Source organism: Gordionus sp. m RMFG-2023, chromosome 2, assembly GCF_954871325.1.
Source record: "Gordionus sp. m RMFG-2023 chromosome 2, tfGorSpeb1-WG-v2, whole genome shotgun sequence".
NCBI classification, from domain to species: domain Eukaryota; kingdom Metazoa; phylum Nematomorpha; class Gordioida; order Chordodea; family Parachordodidae; genus Gordionus; species Gordionus sp. m RMFG-2023.
Genome location: NC_088776.1, coordinates 15745501 through 15770629, shown reverse-complemented (window position 1 = coordinate 15770629; position 25129 = coordinate 15745501). Strand labels below are relative to the sequence as shown.

General features: G+C 29.1%; 1 protein-coding gene across 1 annotated transcript in view; it reads right to left on the bottom strand.

Annotated features, from left to right (window-relative positions):
• Positions 1–1387: 1387 nt before the first annotated feature.
• Positions 1388–25129, bottom strand: part of LOC135924561 (dedicator of cytokinesis protein 6-like) — a 31498-nt gene continuing 7756 nt past the window's right edge. The window contains exons 10-20 of the mRNA XM_065459628.1: positions 22934–23163; positions 15396–15852; positions 15124–15274; positions 14338–14510; positions 8991–9286; positions 7079–7311; positions 5337–6760; positions 4710–4814; positions 3742–4484; positions 3563–3697; positions 1388–3380 (exon numbers count right to left, since the gene is read on the bottom strand). Coding sequence (XP_065315700.1) covers positions 1518–3380; positions 3563–3697; positions 3742–4484; positions 4710–4814; positions 5337–6760; positions 7079–7311; positions 8991–9286; positions 14338–14510; positions 15124–15274; positions 15396–15852; positions 22934–23163 — 5810 coding nt within the window. The 3' untranslated portion in view covers positions 1388–1517. The remainder of the gene's footprint in view (positions 3381–3562; positions 3698–3741; positions 4485–4709; positions 4815–5336; positions 6761–7078; positions 7312–8990; positions 9287–14337; positions 14511–15123; positions 15275–15395; positions 15853–22933; positions 23164–25129) is intronic.

Genomic DNA, 25129 nt, shown 5'->3' with positions numbered 1-25129 from the left:
AGGTTCGAACTATTTCGTCCTATAATTGATCAAATTATAAGCAGCTTGTCGGAACTACTTTCTGCGAATTGAGAGCTTATCTTGAATGTGCAATATTTGCATCCAAGACATTTTGATGAAATAAATAGTAAAGGTATTTCTGAAAAGACATTGGAAAGACTGGCACAATTGGCATATTGAGTGTTAAATTTCATAACGAATTATGTTCATTTGCCATATTCAAAGATTTGGTAGCAGAATTAAATGAAACTGACAATGATATCGCATGCACAAGTGAGAAGTCAAATGAAGAAGATGGAATATTACAATATGATAATAAATCAGAGTGTGATAATAAATGTAACAAGTGTTTAATATGCGTGTATGAAATTTTTAGATACAATATGCATACATGTGACACTAATTTATTTTTGGCATATGAATACATTTTAACTTTATCATTTACGCAGGTTAATTGCGAGAAAGCATTTAGTAAATTAAAAATTATAAAAATAAGCTGAGAGCTAATATTGACCAAAAAAATTAGAAGCGTTTTTAATGATGTCAGTTGAACGAGAACTATTAGCGTAGATTGAACTAGAAGATATTCCTGCATATTTGCGCAAAGGTTCAAAGTTAATGAGAGATTTATTAACGTAAAAATTACATATTTTCTTAATTCTTTTATTAGAATCTTATTTACAATATGATCGGGGCTTGATTTTATAAAAGTGCAGCAATTTTATTCTCTGTAATTATAACTGCAATAATTTTATATTTATAATTAATTGTTTTAATCAATTGAGTATGCATTTTTTTTTTATATTTAACATGTGATGTATGATTTAAATTTATAGTGCAATATCGTTGTAAATCTAATATAAAATATATATTTTCAATGAATATTATTTTTTATAGGTAATGAATATGATTTTAGATGTGCATTTTTTTAAAATAAAATATATGATTATCGTATAATACTATTCTTTTGCTATTCTTTTTTTTACTAAAAATGTAAAACGAATGAGGCCGGTATAAAAAAATTCCCACGAGGCCATAGCGTCGCCAGTCCGTGTACTAGTATATTGTTAAAATTTTATGGATTATTATCAAACAATCAATTTAGATTGAAAAGTGTCAGTCACAATTTCTTTACGCCCTCTGAAACTCAACAAAATTAACAATATATAATTAAAATTCAAAAAGGTTTTTAGAGGTTCGATCCAAACCGATATTTTTATTTCACGAACCGAACATGAACCGTTATTTTTATCCAAACCTAACCCGAACCTATATTCGTTTCTGGCCCCTAGTATGCTATCACAGATCGTAAATTGAAATGTAATTATGTTTAATTTTTAATACCAAGTTTTTAGATGGTTTATTTTTTTTCCTAACATGTTACAATATTAAATTTTAATAATTTAGCTAAATATGGTAGTGCATATATTACACATTTTAAAAAAATAGTACATCAAATGTAAAAAATTTAAATGCCCAATACGTTTGAAAATAATAAGTTTTATTTAATAAAATAATTATACAAATTTCTGAGTGATTTTATTATTAATAATTGAACTCAACTGCCCACTTAACTGTTGATAGTTGATTTCAATTTGCCTTTGATAATCCTTCTGTTCTATATCGCACAAGGCCTTATTTCGTACAAGGGCATCCTTGCAGCATAGCATAAACAATTTGAAACAAACCCTAAGCTTATTGTGGTGAATAGTCGGCCTTGTCAGGCCCTTAATGACGGGTGTTAGAAATGTTTCAGCCATTTGCAAAGGTCCCATGTTAACAGTGGGGCCTAAAGAACCCTGCAAAACCATCGCCAGTATTTTTGCGTCTTGCCTACGAGTAGCTTCACGTAATTCTTTGCACTTCTTCTCCAGGTCTTCAATGGCTACCTCGATAGGAGTGAGGACTATCTGATCTCTATCCACAACTTTGATTCGTGTTTTGATGTAAGGGAACGAGCGCTGAGTCGTGAGTATCGTTTTCCGCTTGTACTGCTCTTGCAATCGACCGTGAGACCTTCCGTCTAAAGTAAAGGGTGTTGCGTAAACAAAACGTCTGACATTATAGCAGCGTTCGAACGCTGTTTTACGAACTAGCTGTTCTGAAACATCGAAGTATGGCTCAACATACGTTATCTGTAGACAAGCCTTGGCGGGGTCCAAAGTCGAAATATCAACGCGATTACTATCTTTGATACATTCTACGATATCTACTTGGTTAAATCCAGAACCTCCAAATTTCGCCCCATAAAAACTGAGAAGCCTGTCAGTTATTTCTGATAATTTAGTAACAGCTGGTTCCTTGTATATATATTCTTCACGATCAAGTTCGCCAAACCGAGCCCCGTAGAATCCTACTCGAAAATAAGTGGCCCCAAAATATTGAACAGAAACACGCTTAGGACCCGCATTTCCAATACCACTAGTTTCTTCTTCATTTCTCAAAACTATCTTGTTAAATATCTCGTGAAGCTTTCCATGAACGCCAGCTAGCTTCTTGGCGTCACCGTACCTCTCTCGAATAGGTATCACTAACTTGTACACTTCGTTAACGAGCTCATATTCGCCAGCCATGGAAAAAGAACTAGCCGCTTGTTCAAGCAAACCCACAAGCCCGGTCTCCGAAAAGTATTTAGAATCTGTTGCTGTAGATTCATTCCCATTCGAATTAGATGTGTTATAGTCGAAGATGGACGTGACGGATTCATCCGCAATAACGTTGTCAGATATGGAAGCATAAGCTGAGGCTCCACTTGGAAGGTAAAATCTGTCTCGAGCAGCTTGCAGGCGTTCGTTTACCGCTGCTGCTGCATGAATTAAGCATTGTGCCGCCTCTGAGTGTGCTGAACGTCGGCTGTGTTCAGCCGCCATGTTGTGAAGCCAAGCCAGCCTGAGGTCTGGGGAGTCTCTGTAACCATCGGCTACACGGTGCATGCAATCAAGTAGCATTTCGGGATCAGTTCGATATTTGATTATTTTGGCTGTGTCAGTCAGAATGCTAGCCAGGGTGGAGGCAAGGGCTTGGACTTGACGAGGGAAAGAGGTTCCCCTCATGTGTGTATCTTGTTCCGCATAAGTCAAGAGTGTTTTTAGCGAACGCCTAAGATAAGAATCTAAATTGCTGGGGTATAATAATCCACTGCATTCTCTTTTATCAAAACTATCTCCTCCACCAACGAGAGAACTAAGGCACACGGTTATTTGGGTCTTAACTAAAGCAAAACTGTTACCCCCCGTTTCATAATTTTTAAACATCAAATGATAAAGCGAACCAGTTGCTTGAGAACGTATGGCTGATATACTTGAACAGGCGTGAGTTAAGAGTTGGCTGCACAAGTTGCGACATGTGTGAGTTTCTTCTTCGAACAATAGTTCCGAATACTATGAATGCAACATATAAAATTTTAGTATTAAAATTATATCGTTTTTATTGAAAGTTGTACAGAAATATTTATTAATTTACACTATTAAAAATGTCACGCTTTATGTAAGTTTAATAAATGTAGGTTTAGAATCATATTTTATAAACTCCTTGTATAATAATTTATTTCAAAAAATTGCACCTTATTGACAATGGATCTTTGTGTAGCAAATATATTTTCCAAGACTTGGACACCTTGATTACAGGAAAACATTTTTAGTATTATTCTAATCAACCCCATAATCAACGTTTTATTGTATTCATGATGCGTCAAAAACTAAAGGTTAAAAAAAATATTAATGCACAATAATTTTAATCAACCTGTATAAACAATTCCATTGTGTCCAATACTATTAAGGCCGTTTCAGCACACAAATTTTTTTCGAGTATGATTTTTTGAGAGGTATACAATGAGTTTGTTTTATATTCTAGGTTCCCGTAGTTAAGCATATTACACCCGTTGACAATATTGGTGTTATTAATTATCATAGAACCATCGCTTATGTTCGATGATCTCCAAGTATCTTTTCTCCATCTAAGTAAAGTGGTGTTGGGAGAATTACAAGACACCTTATTGAATAATAAAGGATTGAGATTAAGTTCAAGTTGTCCAGGAGTAGTTGAGATTACATTATGATCATTAATGCAAGAATTAGGGATACAAGAGCTATCTTTCCTTCTAGCCATCATTTCGGAACGAGCATTAAGTGTGCCTATGATAGCATCTTCTAAGCGGGATTTCAGATTCTCCGTGTTATGGATCAAATGACTTCTAACAATCTCTTGCCCTTTGTATTCGAAAGACTGAATAACAAGATAAAGTAATTCCAAAAACTGCCCCAGTTGTATGTAAGTTAGCTCAGACCACCAGTTTTTCAATAAAGATTTATCAACGTTTTTGAGAATCCACAAGAAACATATTAGCATGTGTTTAGTACTTTCTTCGTTTAAAGCTATCTTAGGGCCTGCAAATAATTGTTCCAAGATTTCGTCTGACATGCTATGCCTGGAGTTATCGGAGAAAAATATAGAGGCAAGAGGGCTACACTGAGATTCACCTTCAACTTTATGACATTAAATGATTATAAAAAGCTATACATTTTAATTTAAATTAATAAAATTCATATTGAATCAAAATAATATTTGTGTAAATTTCAAAATTAGAACAATTTTCATGTAAATATTAAATAAATATTTTATAAATAAATCAACGTTTAATGCTATTTGATTTAGAGAATAAGTGTACATTTCAAAATATTTGAATTTTTATAATCAAATAGGAACTTTACTTGTGAGTGAGTTTCGATTTGATGTTTTTTTAGTGGTTTTTGTTCTGTCATTTGGTAAATGGGAAAAATTATCGCACAATTGAGAAATTGAATTCAATATAATAGCTATTTTAATAAAAATGTATATGAAATCTTAGTATAAGAGGATTTATATAAATGAATAAATCTGGATAAGAGTAATAAGACAAAATAATAATAATGGTATTATTTGCAATATAAAAAAAAAATTCGATTCGACCAGATGCACTTAGATATTTTCTTAAGAGAGAGAGTGCCCTTTACCATAAAATATATTAGATTAGGCTTGTTTTTTGAAGCCTTTTAGTCAGAAATAATTTTGGTTTTTTATTTTTCTTGAAAAACTTCAAAATTTGAAAATATTATTAATTTATACTCATTTTTTAAAAAATGTTGTTTATAATGTCAAGCTATTCAATTTTTAAGAAAGGGGCGGGGTGAAGGGGTAATGTATTAGCTTAAAATTATTCCAAAAAATTTCTAAGAGGGAAGGAATTTTTTGCTTTCCCTTATGCTTGGTTAAGTCAATGTTGATACACATATTAAAAAAAATTAAAGACTCAGCCAGGACCAAATTATTTCTATATGAAATAAATAGACAATATTTACTCAGAAAAGGGAAATACAAAGAAGCTAGTCGAGTTTTTATCAACTTTCCCATTCCTTTGCCTATCATTGGATACGTATTATCACCGTTCATCACATTTGTAAGATTCTCGTGAAATCGTTTATCAAAGTCGTGAGCCGCCAACAGCTTTAACATGATAAGAATAGCTTTGTTGTGACAGTGAGAGTACCTAATCTCTAACACGGACATTAGATCCATCAAAATTAGACCTATGTAGTAATGTTGCTGCTTAAATTCGAGTGGAATCATTCGATCCAAAGTCGAATTTTCAGTCTTGTAATCATGGGCACTTTCTTCATTTCCATGATGTCGATTAAAAGGTTCTATCTTTTTATTATTACTAAAAAAAGAGATATGAGTTGAGAAAGACTCTTTTTCTAACAAAGAGGTCGTAGAAGGGGGCACTTTTTTTTCTAGTTCATTTGCCCAGGGCACATGAAAGGGCAAATTAAGGGAAATAAAATGCTCATGTTCTGACAAAATCTCAAGAAAATCAAGCTTCGCGCCGATCAAAAAGGATGGATCCGATATGGTTTGTATCTTGAGTCCTATTTGACGGTGGTAAGATTTAACGAGGTTGGCAACAAAGCCGGGCTCTACCAAGTAAAGAAGGTCTCTAACAAAATAGGCCAAATTGATGTTCAGATCCCGGGCACTTGTTAAAGGGGATCGCGTGCACACGTCTACGGTTACCAGGTTAACCAGGGAAACTAGATCATCCAGAAATGGCTGAGAAAATATATTCGATCTGACGTCTTTGTTAACCTTGTCTTCTCTGTTCATTATTTTATCAATCTCTATTCTCTGATTTTGGGTTGGAAAGCTAGACGTGACATAGTTAGAATACTCGGCCATGCTTCGGAAAATGAGACCAAAGAAAAAGTAAGCGCTAGATAGAGCTTTCTCTTTAACCCTCCCGCTGGATACCACAAACTGTAGACAGCATTCCTCGTGGAGTAGTCGTTTTTTAGGACTGTTTACCTCTGGAACCAACATTTGATTATTCAGATCAGGATCGCTAATGCTTTTGGATTTACTAGTTTGATAGTATAGGAAGTGTTCGCATTCTAGATTGGTGGTATGAGAGAGTTTGCTATTTGATGATTTTTTGCGACCTAGAGTGCCATAAGATGGGCCACCGAAAGCATTGTTGGAATGAGAAGTTGGTATATTGGATTCGAGCTTGAAGTCACCTTGAGGAGAAAAAGAATTGAGAAAAATGTTATTTTCTAGATAATCGGCATTATCTTGACAAATGGAAAAGTTATTAAGGAAACAATTCAACAAGTCTAACGCGAAAGAACATCCGGTGATATTCCTATTTGTTGTGTGGTGTAGATCACATTTATCATTTCCTGTCAAGGGTGACCATGGGTTATCGGGAGTGCCAACAGATTCTTTATGGCTTGTATAAATAATGATTGCAAGTTGCAATTAAAACATTTCTAAAATTTTCACATACATATTTAATGTAATTCTATATTTATTTTACACAGAAATTTTTTCAAATTCTATAATGTTAAATCTCTGGTTTCTTTATTTCTCCTTCTACCTTAAATGTATATATTTATATATATTAAATTAAACAAATATATCTTATTTCTTGCCTACTATCTATATATTATAAACACATCTATTTCCTAAGTGCTAATATCCTAAAAAGTTTTAAGGAGGTATAACTTTTTAAAATATTGGTAGCTGATCATAAATAACTATCTATAACCTTATATTTTTAAGGCCAATTTCATCGTCCGTTGCATTAAGCATAAAATATACGCAGGTAGCAAGGTTATGCAGTATGTTTGTTAGGGCTTCAAAGGCGATTGGCGTGAGACTAACACAATGATCCTTATTAATTAAAGGCGTCACAAACCATTTCAATATAACATTTAACAAGGGATAGATGAAGGGAGCCAGATCGATAGCTGGTACAGCCGCTAAAGCCAACAGGGCTTCCTTGATTAAAAGAAACGAAAATATAGTAATAATATCCAGCAATAATATTCAAAATATATTTTTCAAATATACTTAATGGGTAAACATAAATCTATTATTTTCACCTAAAAATAGGGTTGGCATATTTCGTAACTTTAAAAATATTTTTATCATATAAATCGCGATTTAAATCAAATACTAATATTATAATTAGAGAAGTACGGATTTAGACTGAAAAATATATCATAATTTTTTACCTCATTATAATATTACCTTGCAAGTAAGGGGCTAATGTTTCAGGAGACCCGGTCAAGAAATTGTTGTATACATAAAAAGTCATGAGCTAATATGATGTTTGTTAAATAAAATTTTAATGTGCATACTGAAAAACAAATAAAGAAATAACGGTGGTTTATTATTTTTAATTTTAGCTATAATTACTTCTCATCTGGGTGTCCTGGTGCATTAGCCCATTTTAAAATGTTGAGAAAATATTTGTTCATTCAATAATACCCTTAATTTTAAAAAATCTTGATTATGAGTTTTTTGGCAATTGTTTGGCGTGTTCCTAAAATCAAACATTTGTAGAAAACTAACTCTCCTCCCTCTTTCTATTAGAGATTAGTTTTTAAATAATATCATGAAAAATATTTTCTAATAAATTTTTTTGAGGACACAAATCAAATAATTAATAAATCATTTTTAAAATATGGTGATTTGACAAAATTAAATATATAATTTAATTATTATATTGTGGTTTTTGTAGTCCATCATCCATAAAATATATCATTATTTTTATAATTATTTTCACCGACACATTTCTTGTCCTATCTACTCTCTAAATATGTTTCAAATTTAACAGATAAGTCTGAAGTAGCAACGAAACGTGTCAAATTTTATACCTTAACACTGAACTCTTATCATTCTCAGTAAGATTTCAAGCTTCACCTGATCCGTTTAATAAAATTGTTTACAGGTGAAATAATAAAGAAAGTTTAAAAAAAAATAGTGGCTAAATGATTTAATTTAAGATAAAATTACATTATTAAGACAAACATTTACATCATCAGCTTCAGTAGAAGAAGTGTTTCCATAGTGCATTCCAAACTTTAGGAAAACTAGTTTTCTTTTAAGAAATTAAATTCAAACACCAATATCGGGAACATGGATGATGCTTGTGATTATCAATCCATTATTATTGGAATGCTGTTATTTAATTTCAAAAACAAATCTTTTTTTATTGTAAAAAAAAACAATTAACAACATATATAAATATTTAAAAAAAATGTTAAGTTTAATATTAGTTTAGGTATAATATTTTAAATTTAGAAATATTTAATGATTTCTTACTACACTGAGATTAAAATTATATAATTAACAATTTATATTAATACATTATATCAAAAATAGAAATAATTTTTTTAAAAAAGTAATTTATAGTAGTGCAATTTAATATTTCATTTGAATTTTTTTTTATTTCAGACTAATCTTAGTCTTTATCTTTCTATTCTGATTAAATTTTATAAATAAAAATTATATTAAAAATATTGACTTAATTCAAATTAATTTTTATTTGAACCATAACTAAAAAAAACTATTTGATGAATGATATAAATATAATATCATAATGAAATTATTTTAATTGAAGTGGTATAATTGATGTGCCACTTTATATTAAATTATATAGAAAAACAGTTTACCTTAATCTCTTCCACTCCAGATCTGGCACCTGCTCCTCTCAACGCAGAGTTATTGTATTTATCATCCAAAACTACTTTATTAATGCGAGCGTCTTTCGATCTTAGGGTTGATTTATGTTCGAATCGTAATTCGAAGGCGGGCTTGTGGTTATCGAGCCAGCGCACGCGAGGTAAAGCTACTTCAGGCCCTATTGACGGATAGTGGCGCGGTGGTGTTGGGTCCAAACACACGGGCAAACAACAATCTTCCCCTGAATTGAAATTAAGGGCGTCGCTTAAACGGAGCCAGCTGTAACCTTAAGATATGATTATGTTAAACAAAAATTCCCATTTGATGATTTTCAAAAAAGTGGAATTATAAAAAGAAATGACGTTTTATTAATACTTGCAAAATGCGATAAGTGGCTAAAATAACGTAATAACGCGACTCATTTCTTTCATGATGAAAGTGGTGATGTATTTATTGATCTAGCTCTAAACTCTTACACCCACATGCATAGGATAGTATTAGTCACAAGCCCATTCATTATACCAATCAGAGTTGGGCAGCTATAGAATCAAATTACAGATTCTTTATTAAAGAATATCTCAAATACTGATACAAGTAGTGTTGTTAATTGGTTGGTTGTATATAACCAAGACCCGGGGTTTTGGTCTAAAAATCGACTAAACCAGCTCTGAGCACGAACCCCGAGCACAAACCCTTGGCTCAGACCCGTGGTCGGACCCTTGGTTCAGACCCGTGGTCGGACCCTTGGTTCAGACCCGTAGTCGAACACTTGGTTCAGACCCGTGGTCGGACCCTTGGTTCAGACCCGTGGTCGGACCCTTGGTTCAGACCCGTGGTCGGACCCTTGGTTCAGACCCGTGGTCGGACCCTTGGTTCAGACCCGTGGTCGAACACTTGATCAGACCCGTGGTCGAACACTTGATCAGACCCGTGGTCGGACCCTTGGTTCAGACCCGTGGTCGGACCCTTGGTTCAGACCCGGGGTTGTTTTTATTGTTAGATAAAATAGCCCTGCAAACAAGTCAGATTCGGGATTAAAAAATTTATATCTGGTCGAGTTATGGTTTAATTTATAAAATCCAAAATTATAGTTAACTGAGAATAAACGAAAGAAGATACTATAAAATTTAATATAAAAATTAAAATGCTTTTTATTTAAAAAAATTTAAATATTTTCAGACTCAGGGCTAAAGAAAGGAGGAATGTGCTAGTAGTGCCTAAAATATATTAGGTTAGTAAATAATAGAATATTATATTAACACCTGAAACTGGAGATAGATTCAAAATACTAGCGATAGTAAAATTTGACATTTAAAAAAATGGAAATATAGTTTTTTTAAAAAAAATTATAAAATATAGAAGTTTAAAATTAAAATTGTCGCAAATTTAAGAAAGAATTATTATAGGTTTTAATGTAAGTTAATTACCGGAAGTTTTTAAAAATATAATGTGTTTCTCAAAATTTTCTTTCAAGTTTTCAAAAGTTTTTTTAAAAAATGATGTATTTTTCTCAACAAGTTTTTACAATAATTACGGAAAGTTAAATTGAAGTGTCGGGGCTTCTGTTATGGAATGGTTGGTGGCACATCTCGATGATTTTTGGTATGCGTTATTTTAAGTTTTATTTAATTTTAAAACCAAAAAAAAATAAGAATTATCTGAAAACCCTAAATTCGAATTTTCTTTCACTTATGTTTATTAATAAATTATCAAATTTCTTATCCTGATTTCCATTCTTTAGATAACTAAAAGTAACATTAATATATTGTAATAATACTTTAAATTTAAAAAAATTTATGTGCATTTAAAAAAAAAATTATTCTAAAAATCTTAGAAAATTTTTATTCTCATTTTCCCACTTAAACTTGGGTCCAAAACATAAAAAAATTATATTCGATATATAACTTTGACGTAAATCTTCATTAAAGTTTAAAAACTCTTCTTATCTTATTATTAAAAAAATTTTATCAAAATGTTTTTACAATCTATATAAGAATGTTTTTTCACATTATGAAAATGTGTTACAACAAATCATATTAATTCTTTCTCTCTTTCAGTTTATAAATCATCAATAAAACTTTTTATAAATATTTTTTTTAAAGATATTGTATATTAATATTTTATTACATTATGTGATTATTTTTTTACAATCTGTATTTATATAACACACCACGCTATAAGAAATTATAATAATATTTCATTTTCATGGGTTAAAAAAAATTATTGCTTTTTTATTTATAATTAGAATAAGATTAATAAATACGGTTTATAATTTTTCTTAGTTTTCCTTATAAAAATTTTATTTTTGTATATTTCGCTACAAAATCACCACACTAACTGTGATTAAAAAAACATGTTTACTCTTTTACCCAAGTAGAGGCTATGCAAATTAAATTTTTATTTAGCTAGAGCCCATTGTAACTTATTCTAAAACCCTATCTCAGTTATTGGATTTTTAGGCACTACTAGCACCTTCCTCCTTTCTTTAGCCCTGAGTCTGAAAATATTTAAATTTATTTAAACAAAAAGCATTTTAATTTTTATATTAAATTTTATAGTATCTTCTTCCGTTTATTCTCAGTAAACTATAATTTTGGATTTTATAAATTAAACCATAACTCGACCAGATATAAATTTTTTAATCCCGAAACTGACTTGCTTGCAGGGCTATCTATATTATCTAACAATAAAAACAACCCTGAGTCCGAACCAAGGGTCCGACCACGAGTCAGAACCAAGGGTCCGACCACGAGTCAGAACCAAGGGTCCGACCACGGGTCTGAACCAAGGGTCCGACCACGGGTCTGAACCAAGGGTCCGACCACGGGTCTGAACCAAGGGTCCGACCACGGGTTTGAACCAAGGGTCCGACCACGGGTCTAAACCAAGGGTCCGACCACGGGTTTGAACCAAGGCTCCGACCACGGGTTTGAACCAAGGCTCCGACCACGGGTCTGAACCAAGGGCCCGACCACGGGTTTGAACCAAGGGTCCGACCACGGGTTTGAACCAAGGGTCCGACCACGAGTCTGAACCAAGGGTCCGACCACGGGTCCGAACCAAGGGTCCGACCACGGGTTTGAACCAAGGGTCCGACCACGGGTTTGAACCAAGGGTCTGTGCTCCGAGCAGGCCTGAGCACAAAATTGGTTCGTAAATTTTACAACCAAGCAAATTAACAACACTAGATACAAGCATCTTAAAAAATATAGAAATAGGGGTAGCTTTGATATAAGATACTTCTTATAAAAAAGTTTATCTATTCCTTGCATTAAACTATAAAGTCGACAAATAAATAAATCGATATCGTCACTTTCCCAAGCAAATATAATAAAGGAATTGTGGGTATCCCAACAATAAAGCTGGAAATGGAGATATAAACCAATCAACAGAGTTACTTAGAGTGTATATGTTGATTGTTTCAAATCCTGAAAGATAAATTCCAAAGAAATATATTAAATTCTGTGGTTTATTCTTCCAGAGAAATTGGAACTATCTTAAATATTTTTGAATGAACTAAAACACTAATAAATACATGATATTAAACCGACTTAAAATTCTATGATATCATTTATATTAAAGATAAATAAAACCAAGAGACATCGTATAATTTTTTTTTTAACACAATCATTAAATCAAAATCACCAAAATATATTTATTTTATACCTAAGTATAGTATGTTTAAATAGTAATCCAAAATGTGATTGTTAAATATAAATAATTGGTAAATTAGTAAAAAAAAACATTTTTTTACATGACTAAAATAATAATCCTTGCTAATTAAGGATTATTTCATTAAGATAAATGTTTAACTCTTTGATGTAATTTAGAAAATGTTCCAATTAAATTATTTTTAAATTAGTGAGATATTGAAAAAAACACTACTTTTCTTTGACTAAACTAAGAATCCCCTATTAAAAAATAAATATATACTCATGTATAAATAACTTTTCAAGAGGATTTAGAAAATGTTAATATTAATATACTTTATTAAAAATTTTAAAGTATCGTAAAAATTAATACTAAACTTTGAATCTCTTATTGGAGTAGGGTGTATGGATATTGCTCACTGAATTAAATTTAAAAGATGATAAAGATGTGAGAGGCTATTAAGATAACAATATTTTTCCTAGAATAAAAAGATAAATATGGAGTTGCCACCCTTAAAAGATGGATTTTATATAATAAGAATTCCGATTTTACATGTATAAATACGATTGCTTACTGAATTCAAATCGATATACTAGTTTTTTTTAATATTTATCTTAAGTCAAACCTAATACCCTCCAACGAGAACAAGGTAAAAAAAAAAAGAATCCTCAGTTTCCTAGGTAGAATTGTATGATAATTCTTAAAATACTTTTAAAACTTATGCTGCTTTAATTAACATATGCCCCTTTTATGTATCCATCTCAATCTCACCAATTATCATATAATATTTTTATAAAGGCATGTATTCCTGTTATAATAAAGATTATGCTATTTAGATAGCTTTGCAACTAATGATATTATATGTGCAGGGAATTCTTTCGCCTAGCGTTAATAATAAGCAATTAAAAACATAAATAAGGCTATTTAGTAAATATATAGTAAAACAAAATATAATTATATCTATTAAGGAAATAAGTATATAGTAATCCAAAAAATTTATAACTTATTTTTTAAAATTAACAGTGCGCTTATATAATGCTTCCAATATTTTAAAGAAAAAGAATGATATTATGCAAGCATTAATGGATTTTTATATTTAAAAAGAAAACAAAGCAAGGTAAATTATCATATCTATGTTAGCAATAGTGGTATAAATATATTTTCAGACAGTTATAATATTCTATTAAAAATAAAATCTCTTCTATAATACAAAATAATCTTATATTTTAAATATGCGATACTTGTCTGCCCAAAAATGGAGGCCAGTAATTGAGCATGGGCTAGGTTTTTAAATCAATATTTTGACGAAAAAAGAAGAAGAAACTTTTTTAAACCTAGGAGGAAAAAATAATTTTTCTAAAAACTTTAGCTATAACACGTTGAGAATAAATAATAATTTTAAAACCCGGACGGGGTTAGGCCTACAGAGTGAATGACCCGTCTGCACCTTATGTTCAGTGAATATGACTTCCTAAAACAAATTTAATATTTGTTTTTACTCGTAGTGAATTTATATACACGTACTGAATGATTTAAAAAGGAAAATATAAATAATGCACTTTATATTTGATCCAGGCAAAATAGTACCAAAATATGCATATTGATATTATACATTATCTCTACAACTTTGACATACAATTTAAAATACAAATAATCCTACAAATGATTTTATAATAAAAACTTAACCTAAACATTCTTGCGGAACGACCTGGGAGGAAGAATGGGAAGATGGAGATAAATTACAGCGAACATGAAAGAAGGTGAAGAGCAAATGGGTGTCGTCATTATTGTACGAATCGGAATCGTCCGAAAATTCTGACGGTAGAACAATTTTAATCTCATTATAAAAGTCGGGGTTCCTAGTTATTGTTATATATTTTTAAAAAAGTTTTAAAATTTTGGTATAAATTTTTAAAAACATCATTATTATAATTTCTGTATTGTAATAATAATATTTATTACCTATTTTATAAAAGGTTCGGTTTTTAGGATTTCTTTTACAGTTTCTAAAGACTTTAGGGTTTTCGGTTTTATAGTTTTTCCCCTTTATTTTTATATATTATTTCTTTATAAAATAATTTTCTTTTTTACCTTTTCCCTAGCAACAAGAATAATTTTTTGCAGATAAAAATTTTTTGAAAGGAAGAAAAATATAAATTAACTCGGAGAAAAATAATTATTCGGAAAAATAAAATTTAGAAGAAAAAATAATTTATTAACTTATTGTTTCTTTCTAAATCAATTATCAAATAAATATAAATTTATTAATACTCTAAAATATCATTAAAAATAAAAATCTATTAATTAACAAAATATTAAGACTTGACAAAATTTGACAAAATTCATAACAAAAACCTTCACGATGAATAGACAAATTAAAGCTTATAAAAAAATGCAAATACATCATTACCTAATCAAAAATTTTATATTTTAATTTCAAATAAATTGACTGAACTTTATTAAACAAATCACTTGTTATGATAAAGCACCGTAGTGGTATAGTGATCAGTGAGATTCCCGTTAAAATCATTCGATGGATGATCATCACTAGATAATGAATTATTTGACGCAAAAACGTTGTTCAACTTCACCCCTTCGCATTTCAATAGTTCCACTTTTATACCTATTGGACATTTTTTCAAATGTAAGTGAATCTTATAATTATAAATTATCCATATACATATTTGTGGTTATCTTATTTTATTTATTAAATATAAACAAACACTCAATGTTCTCAATGGTACCTATATTGCGGGAAGAGGTAGTGACAGACTTGAAATTGGAAAAATTAACCCTTTTAGGGTAAACGTAAAGCAAGTTTTTGTAAGTGTGATGAGGATGGCATAGAGGCCGACTTGGAAATTCTATTATTCGTTTCATTTGTGAGTTAAACAAAGGCGACGAGTTGTTCGGTGATGAGACCTGGTAATTATTATTAATTTTCCCGAAACAATTGTCTTTATCGATAAATTCGCTGGTACCTCCTGCGATGGTGGCGAGGGTAACCGGGGCGGGCGTGAATTCCATCTTCATGTTAAGTGGTATGATTGATTTGTTAACACCTTTCTTTACGGTGAATAGGATGGAATTGTTAATAGATGAGTTTGGGTCCCCATAGTGTTTTTGATTGTTGTAGGAGTTGCTCTTTTTGAGGTCTGTGAGATTTTTGAACAACTCTTCGTCGCTAATTTTGTCAGATTCCTTTGAAAATATAATGTATTATAAATACTCTTCAAAAAAATAGAGTTTAGATCAGTTTACCGTCAATTGATAAAAAAAATCCAATAGGGGATGAAATATAGAAATAGGGAAATGGAATTAAATAGAAGTAGGAAATGTTTTAGAAGAGTTCATGGTACAAGTTTTGATCTTACACCCGTTATTTAAATAAAATTTAAAACAGTTTGAAAAATATATTAAAAATTTATCCTTTAATAAAACTAGAGTTCGCATTTCTTAATATAAAAATATTAAAAAAATTGATTTATTTAATTAAATCACGATTTTTTTAAATTTCAATAAAATTTTTAAAAAAGTTAACCTAGAAAAAATAATTCCTAAGGCAAGGTCATAAATCACATGAAGTCCTTTTATTTCATTAAACATCTGCTTTTTTTGTGGAATTTATGAATTTAACATTGTTAATAAAAAATATCTTACCATCTATCAGTGTTAGCATTAATATTTACCGTTTATATTTAATTTTAATACAATCTGTATACGGTTCTGTTTAATTTGGGCTATTGATAATTCGGACAACTTCCTAATTTTATAAATATTTTGAGTCCCAATAAAATTCCTAAAAATTACTATTAGAAAATGCCTTGGTAAATTATCTCCTTTGAAAGGTGGGCAGATATTTAATTTTTTGTCCATTTGCGTAAAGCTTCTATAAAGTGGCCATTTTTTGTTGCATTCATTCATTTATATATACAATTTTATCATCCTTCTAAAACTATTCATGTCATAGTATTATATAGACAACATATAATGAATTATGATTAATCAAAAAATTTAAGTTATTAGATTTATAAATCAACATATTCAAGAATGTGAGAAGAGTTAATATTTATAAAGGAACTGTCCATAATATTCAGAAATCAAAAGCATCTTATCTTATTTCATAAATTTATTATATATATGTTTATTTTTTAAAGTTAAACTTGATAAATTTGACAACTGTCTAAGTTGAGCAAAAATTTTGCCCCCAGCTGTGCTCAAATTAGACAGGTTAGACTGTATAAAATTTGTGCTATAACAATATTTGATTATTTTAAAATTTTAGAGAGTATGAAATTAGCGTAATATGTATTTTCTCATTAATGTTTACGTAATTTAATATTTATGATAGTTTGGATATATGCAAATTATAAACTTAAAAAAGGTATTTATTTACTATTATCATTATTTATAAGTAGGGATGCGCCGACATTAAAATGACCTGTTTATAAATGTATATATCTTAGAATTGGCAGCTAATTTTTTATGCACAAACATCTTGGAATATCGATATAAAATTAAAACTTGTTATAAAACAAAATTATCATAAGGAGGCGTCAAACGATTCGGCAAAAAATTGCTAAAAACCGATCCACAACATAGGCTCATTTCATTTTCCGATGTTTTGTTTGATAAATATAAAGTTTTAGTACCATTCCAATATAGTTATGCATTAAAAATTTACTGCTTATCTTGTAGCAATTCCGAGATATGCACACTAATAACCATATTGATTTAGTATCGGCAAAGGCACAGTTTTATTTATAGGATATAATTAAAATTGTAAAGTTAGAATAATATAATAAAGTAGAATTTGAAATTGAATTAATATTGGAATTTTGAAGAATATAAAAATGTAAACTTTCATTTTAAAACATAATTTGAGAGATTTTTCAAACATCTTTAATAACATACAACAAATTTCAGAATAAACAGAACAAAAAATCATTTATAAAAATAAAATTTAGCAACTAATTAAAACTTATATATGCCAAATATATCAAAATGAAGTAAAATACGTTTTTATATGAAAAAAAAACTAATACAGGGTTTCCTACTCAAAAAATAAAAAGTATCAATCATGAAAGAAAAAGGGTCAATCATAAAAGAAAAAGGTTCAATCAAAAAAGGAAAAGGTCCGATCAAAAAAGGAAAAGTCATAAAGGCTGCGCACAAATTGAACGTTGCAACGCAGCGTTTCAAAACGCAAACAATGCATTTTAAATGCATTCGTTCAAATTGAGAACATTTCCATTTTTCATTTTAAATTATTTTTAAAAGACAAACTTGCTTGCGTTTTTTAAAACTTTTTAAATTTTGAATTGATAAAATTCTTCTAAATTGTAAGAATAATAATTATTAAATGATATAATAATATTTTTAAGATATGGAACGATGAAATAAGCAAAAGATTTTGAGAAATCCTGGACTACCATAAAAAAAGTTTCATTGTTATGGAACATTTATCAGTTATTGTTTCCAGGTATAAATATATAAGAATATTAAATATAATAATATAAAGATTAGCATTGGAATTGACAAACTTCAAGGATAAACTGAATAAGGAGAAAATAGGAAATCCTACTTATTATTTATTTTATTGGTAAGTTGATAATAACTACTTAGAAAATAAAGAGTAGGGCTGTGCCAACCCTCAAATTTTGTTCTGATATTACTACAAAGCCTATACAATACTGATCCAAAATTTATATTGATTTTATTTACCATCTATATTTGAATAAATCCCACAAAATATTTTACTATTCATAAAAAATTATAAGTGTATTTTGTTTCTTTATTCTCAAAAAGTTAATTTTAAAATATTTGAAATGTTAATTTTCATGTGAAACCTAAAGTATAAATTTTGGAAGAAAAGCCATCTGGGATGCAATAAAGCTAATTTATATTTTATTTGGACTTTTTATGAATAGCCTTGTAGAGTCTAGACAACCAAGTGCTGTTTAAAACTGAGGTTTTAAAATTTCTACACTATCTGAAGACAAATGGTACCTTACCAACACTTACAAATGAATCTGCATTGACATATTTAATAGCATTATATAAATTATTTATTTATTATAAAAATATATTTTATATTAATTTTTATATTGACATTAGATTCTTTTAATAAAATTTTTATATATTATATTTGTCTCTATTTTCATATTTCAATTTAATTTTTCTTAACATTCAAATTATATTAGTGTTCAAATTAACATTTAATAGAAATTAAGAGATATATCAATATAATTTTTCTTAATATTCAATTAATTTAGTTATATCATTTAATTACTATGGTTGATATTGAGAATCTATTTATAGAAGCAACAGATAAATCTTATTTAGGTATAGTTTTCACACTATAAAATAATTAAATTATATGTCTTAAATTCTATGAAAATTTCAATTGTATTGTAAAAGAATAGAATTACAGATAAATCTCATTTAGATATAGTTTTTACACTATAAAATTTTTAAATTATTCTAAAATTCTATGAAAATTTTAATTGTATCAAAGAGAATACAATTAATATAATTTTAAGTTTGAGGTTCATTCCCCAAGCTTTAAAATAGCTCAATGGGCTACATCTAGAATAGTGTCCAAATTAACATGCAATAGAAATTAAGGGATATATCAAATAAATTTTACTTAATATTCAATTAATTTAGTTATATCATTTAATTACTATGGTTGATATTGAAAAACTATTTAGAGAAGCAACAGATCTCATTTAGATATAGTTTTTACACTATAAAATAATTAAATTATTCTTAAATTCTATGAAAATTTTAATTGTATCAAAGAGAATACAATTAATATTATTTTAAGTTTGAGGTTCATTCCCTAAGCTTTAAAATGGCTCAATGGGCTACATCTAGAATCATGTCCAAATTAACATGCAAGAAATTAAGGGATATATCAAATAAATTTTTCTTAATATTCAATTAATTTATATCATTTTAGAGATTAATGGATATATCAATTAAATTTTTCCTAATATTCAATTTATTTATATCATTTAATAACATAATGTCTATAAAAATTAAATATGTAAACATAATTTAATATAAAATATTTCCAAAAATAAATTTTATACAATAATAAATATTTAATAATTTATAAAATTTATAAATTTGTCTCTAATAATTTTTGATTCTATTGAATAAGATTTATTTTCCCTGCTAGGTAAGAAAGGTCTTGTAGTAATTATTTGTTTTAAATTTAAATGTTTATTATTGAAAAAATAAAACTTAACGCATCAATTTAAACATGGCTGCGTTTACGTTTTTTTATATGCGTTTCGAAACGCTGCGTTGCAACGTTCAATTTGTGCGCACTATTAGGAAAAAACCCAATAAAAAAAAGAAAGTGTCAAACAAAAAAAAAGAAAAGTCTCAAAAGAAAAGGAAATATGTCAATCAAAAAAGGAAAATTTCAATTTAAAAAGGATAATCGAATAACCTTAGAAAAATTATAAATTTTTTTCTTGTCAATTTTCTTAAATTATTAGTATACTCTACTCCATTTTTTATCTCATTTTTTAATATTTATTTGCTCTTTTTTCATCCTACATAACAATTTTTTGACTTTTTATGATTATTTTTCCCTTATATTCTTATCTTTAAAACTTCACATAATTTTATTTCTTTTGCAATCAATATTTTTTTATTAATATTTTTTGCATATCAAATTATTTCATTACCAATTACTATGTATATAATATGTCTTAATTCTCAAAAGTAATGTTGCTAAATGGCTCGATTTGAGCCTATTTTTAAAAACGGTTAACTCAATATTTTATCAAGAAAAAATATTGCTAAGCTTCGAGGCTTCACTAATAGATGTATAAATTTTTGTACTAACTATGACCAAAATCATCAGACTTGTGTAATATTTTTCTGGCTAAAATATTAAGTTAGCCGTTTTAAAAATCGACTCAAATCGAGCCGTTTAGCAACACTACTCAAAAGCATCAGAACTATCCGGGATTTAAAGGGATCCCTTTTAGAATTCAATTCTTTAAAGGATATCAATTGATAGCTAATCAAAAGATCTATTCAACTGGAGATCAATTTCTCCCCTTAATAGGCATGTTTGGGTCTGGTGAGTCAGCAATATTTTTATCAAAACAAAATATCGATAGGTATCATATAATACTAATTTAAATATCTTTTGACTGAAAGTATTCATTCTTGATCTTGATGGGTAGGATTGGTCTAAGGGGTAGATGGAGGAGGGGGTAAAAAAAATAATATTGATATAGGTATCAAATAGGTAAATAAAATATCTTTTGATTGTAATAATAATTATCACTCTAAGTGGGCGGGTCAAGGTCTTGAAGGGTCAGATAAAAATTTTATTTTTTTGCTCCCCTCCCTCCATCCATCTCTACATAGTCCTACCTATCAAGACGAAGAATGAATACTATCAGTCAAAAGATATTTAAATTAGGTTTTATTTGATCATCTCGATATTTTGTGTTGATAAAAATATTCCTAACCTCCCAATATCTCGATCAGCCCATTTAGAATGATAATTATTATTACAATCAAAAGATATTTAATTACCTTTTATTTGATACCTATATCAATATTTTTACCCGCCCCCCAGACCAAGTCCAACTATCAAGGCCAAGAATTAATATTTTCAGTCAAAAAATATTCAAATTTGCTATTAAATATTCCTGACCCATCAGACTTAACCTTGCCCATTAAGGGGGAGAGATTGATCTCCAGCAATTGAATAGATCTATTGATTAGCTATCGATTGATATTCTTTAAAAAATTGAATTCTTAATGGGATCCCTTTAAATCCAGTGATGATCCCAGATAGTTCCGATGTTTCTGAGAATTATGACATATTATATACATCGTAATTGGTAAAGACATAATTGATATGCAAAAAATATTAATAAAAAAATTGATTGTAAAAGATAAATAAAAATTAAGTGAAATTTTAGAGATAAAAATATAAGGAGAATAAAATCATAAAAAGTCAAAAAATTGTTATGTATGATGAAAAAAGAGAAAAGAATTGTTAAAAAATGACATAAAACATGGAGTAGAAAATTAGTGAAGAAAAATAACAGGGAAAATTAATAAATTATTTTTAAAAAGATAAAAATGAATTATAAAAATATTGAGAAAAGATAAGAAGGAAAAATAAAAAATTTAAGAAAAATTGACAGGAAAAAAAATTAATATTTTTTTTTAAATTATTTTAAAAAATAACAATTTTCCTTTTTTGAATGGGAATTTTCCTTTTTTGATTTCACCTTTCCTTTTCTTTTGAGACTTTTCCTTTTTTGATTAACATTGATTGGACCTTTTCCTTTTTTGAATGGGAATTTTCCTTTTTTGATTTCACCTTTCCTTTTCTTTTGAGACTTTTCCTTTTTTGATTAACACTGATTGGACCCTTTCCTTTTTTGATCGGATTTTATCCTTTTATGATTGACACTTCTTTTTTTTTTAATGGGAAACCCTGTAATTTAAAATCCACGGAATTAAGAAAAGAAATAAATATAATTATGCCCCTAGCCAAAGCATTAAACTAATGTGATTTCAATTGGGCCCCAACAAGTATTCAAATTAAAAAGATATATTAGAAGCCTGCAGGCTCGGCCCTAAATCGAATTTTTTAAATATACCCGGACAGGGCCTTAAATTTTATTAAAAATACCCGGGCAGGGTCTAAAAATTTTTCAAGAAAAGACCCGCGGTTATATATTTTAAAACAAATATTTTAAACGCCATTATTAGCTATAAAAATTAAAAATAAATATTTTAAAAAATAGGGGGCCTGAAAATATAAAATCAGGGCAGGGCCGAAAAAATTTTTTGAAAAAAAATTAGAGATGGTAGGACGGTGCAAATGGTATATGTATTCCTCTAACTGACAATTTCAAATTATAGATGAATACCAAATATTGTGATCAACCCTTTTTTATTACATTATAACTTCGTTATTGTAAAGCCTGGTATAGTGAAATTCGCTATATATAATATCAAAATCCGGCTAAAATCCCTATTCTCGTATTTAAACAAATTGAGAAGCCTATAGAAGATATTTAGCTATCCAATCAAAGCCTCCCCCTCTCCCACATTTATTTACTTTAAAATGTGAAATATTATTTTGCTAGAATTAAATTATATCGAATATAACTGAAAAACTGACTAGCGTGAAAGATATTCCACAGAGTATTCATTATAAAGACGTTTTATAAATACTGTACCAAAAAATGTTTTGGTTTGTCGCAGTCAAATAAATATATTAAGTTACCTGACGGAAAACGGAGTCCATCGTGATAGTGAAAGGTTTAAACGTGGCTAAATGCCGATATTTTCGGACTTGTTCGCAAGTACACAGAGGGCAATACTCAAATTCGGACTGTAATTCGAAAGAACGCGCGCAATCGATTTCGTCAGCCTCCCCACCGAAGGTGATGTTAGAAGCAGAGTTACGAGAAGAAGAGGCGGGTGATGAGTTATGGTTGGATTGTTGAATTTTGTCTGATTTAACAATAAAATATGACCCCGCATAAAACTAATATAATAAAATAATGAATGATTGATTGATAACTTTTACGATGTATAATGTAAATAAATTTAATATGATAGGTAAATGCAACATAATTTTTTCCCCAATTTAAATATTGATTACTAATATAATAATTTTTTTATGAATGAAGGTTTTATTTTGATTTAAAAATGATTACAATTTACAATTTAAGATATATGCTATATAAAAAAATTATATATATGAGAGAAAAGCTGCAATACTCAGTGGGGCAGGGGATAGAAAGCCTATACCCCCAAATTTGCTTGGGAGAACGGTGCATCAACGAAATGGGCGAGAAAGTGAGTTGAGTATTGATTCAAGAGAGATTTTAACTTTAAATTCTAACTCTAGTAACATGTCTGGGAATTGGAAAAGAGGAGCAAAACGAAAGGCAGCAATATTTTTGGAATGTAAAGGAAATTCTTTAGGAGAAAAATGAATGATGAGATTGTAAAAATCCTAAGATTTTCTGAAGTCGGTCAAATTTAATCAGGTTTCTCAAATTTGGATATTGCTGCTTAGCCTCCAATAGGTGAGTAAGATGAGTAAAGTTTGATTTTTCGACTATAGAAAAGTTTTCTGGAATGAGACAAAAATTGTTGGGCATATAAAATTCGCATTTTTTATAATTGAGGGGAAAGCCCAGTAATAAAGGTGCCATCCGAAATGATAGATGGAACATCGTATGGTCCTGCAACTGTTCCATCATCTAAGTACCATATGTTTAAAATGACATTGCATTTGTTGTTAATGTTGTCTATGATGGTGCGAATAGCCTTACAGAAGTTAAGGTTGTATGGTGGTGGCAGTGTTGGTGGAAATATATTCTTGAAAAATGTTTAGATAAAAGCAATTGTATTGTTAGGTGGTCATTTGGAGCAAACACATCATTTAAAACTGCAATGTTTAGTGCAGATTTAATGTTGCATAAATTGAGTCATTTTTTCAATCAATTTTGCTTTCTGGGACATTGAAGGTTGGATGGTTTGCTTTTTGATGAATGAAGAACAAGGTAAGACATTAGGATCAAAAAAAAATTTAAATTAGCGTGAAAAGTTATCTTTATCTGAAGGAGATTTTAAATAGTTCTTTTCATTTCTCTGAATTGTTGATGTCATCAGATAAATGTATATCATCATCAATGTTACAATTACTTATGATCGGCAGAACTGGATTAAATAAGGCTGGGAAACTGATGGTGGTAAAGAAGGATTATGGAAAAAAAATCCAGATGCAAGACATCTTAATGATCTGGGAATAAAGTGTTAGTTTACCTGATTTGGTAAGGAATATAAATTTGCAGAAGGGACATGAAATTAAAAGACATATGTTTTATCTTTAACAATTTATGATGTCAACCTAATGAGCCTTGGCAAAGCATGAAGTGATAAGACAAATATCTTAGTCATATATAATTCTTTATTAAAACAAAAGATCAATTTATATTTTCAGCAAAATATTTGAAAAAACTTAGCTTCCATTATTATTATCTTTATTGGTATTGGATGGTGGGATTTGTAAGGTAAAATAATGAATATTAATGATGAGTAGAACCAGGGTGAGTATGCTTGAGAAACTAGATATGATAGACCCATGAGGGGTAAATTTATTGTCTTATTATTACAGTATAATCTGCTACAAAAAGGGCTTGCCCTTTAAGGATCCTTATTTATCATTCAATGTTGTATTAATTTGGGTGATTATGTGTATTTTAAAATCTCTAATTTATATGAATAAACTGATTCGTAAGAATGGTATTAGATTAGAGTGATACAATGTTATTTTAAGTGATTTTTAAATGATTAAAATATACTTAAAGATTAATTAATTATAAGATAAAATATAAAAACAGCGGTTTATAGTTTAGTAAATATACTAAGTTATTAATTTAAATCATTGATATTTTTTAAAAATCGG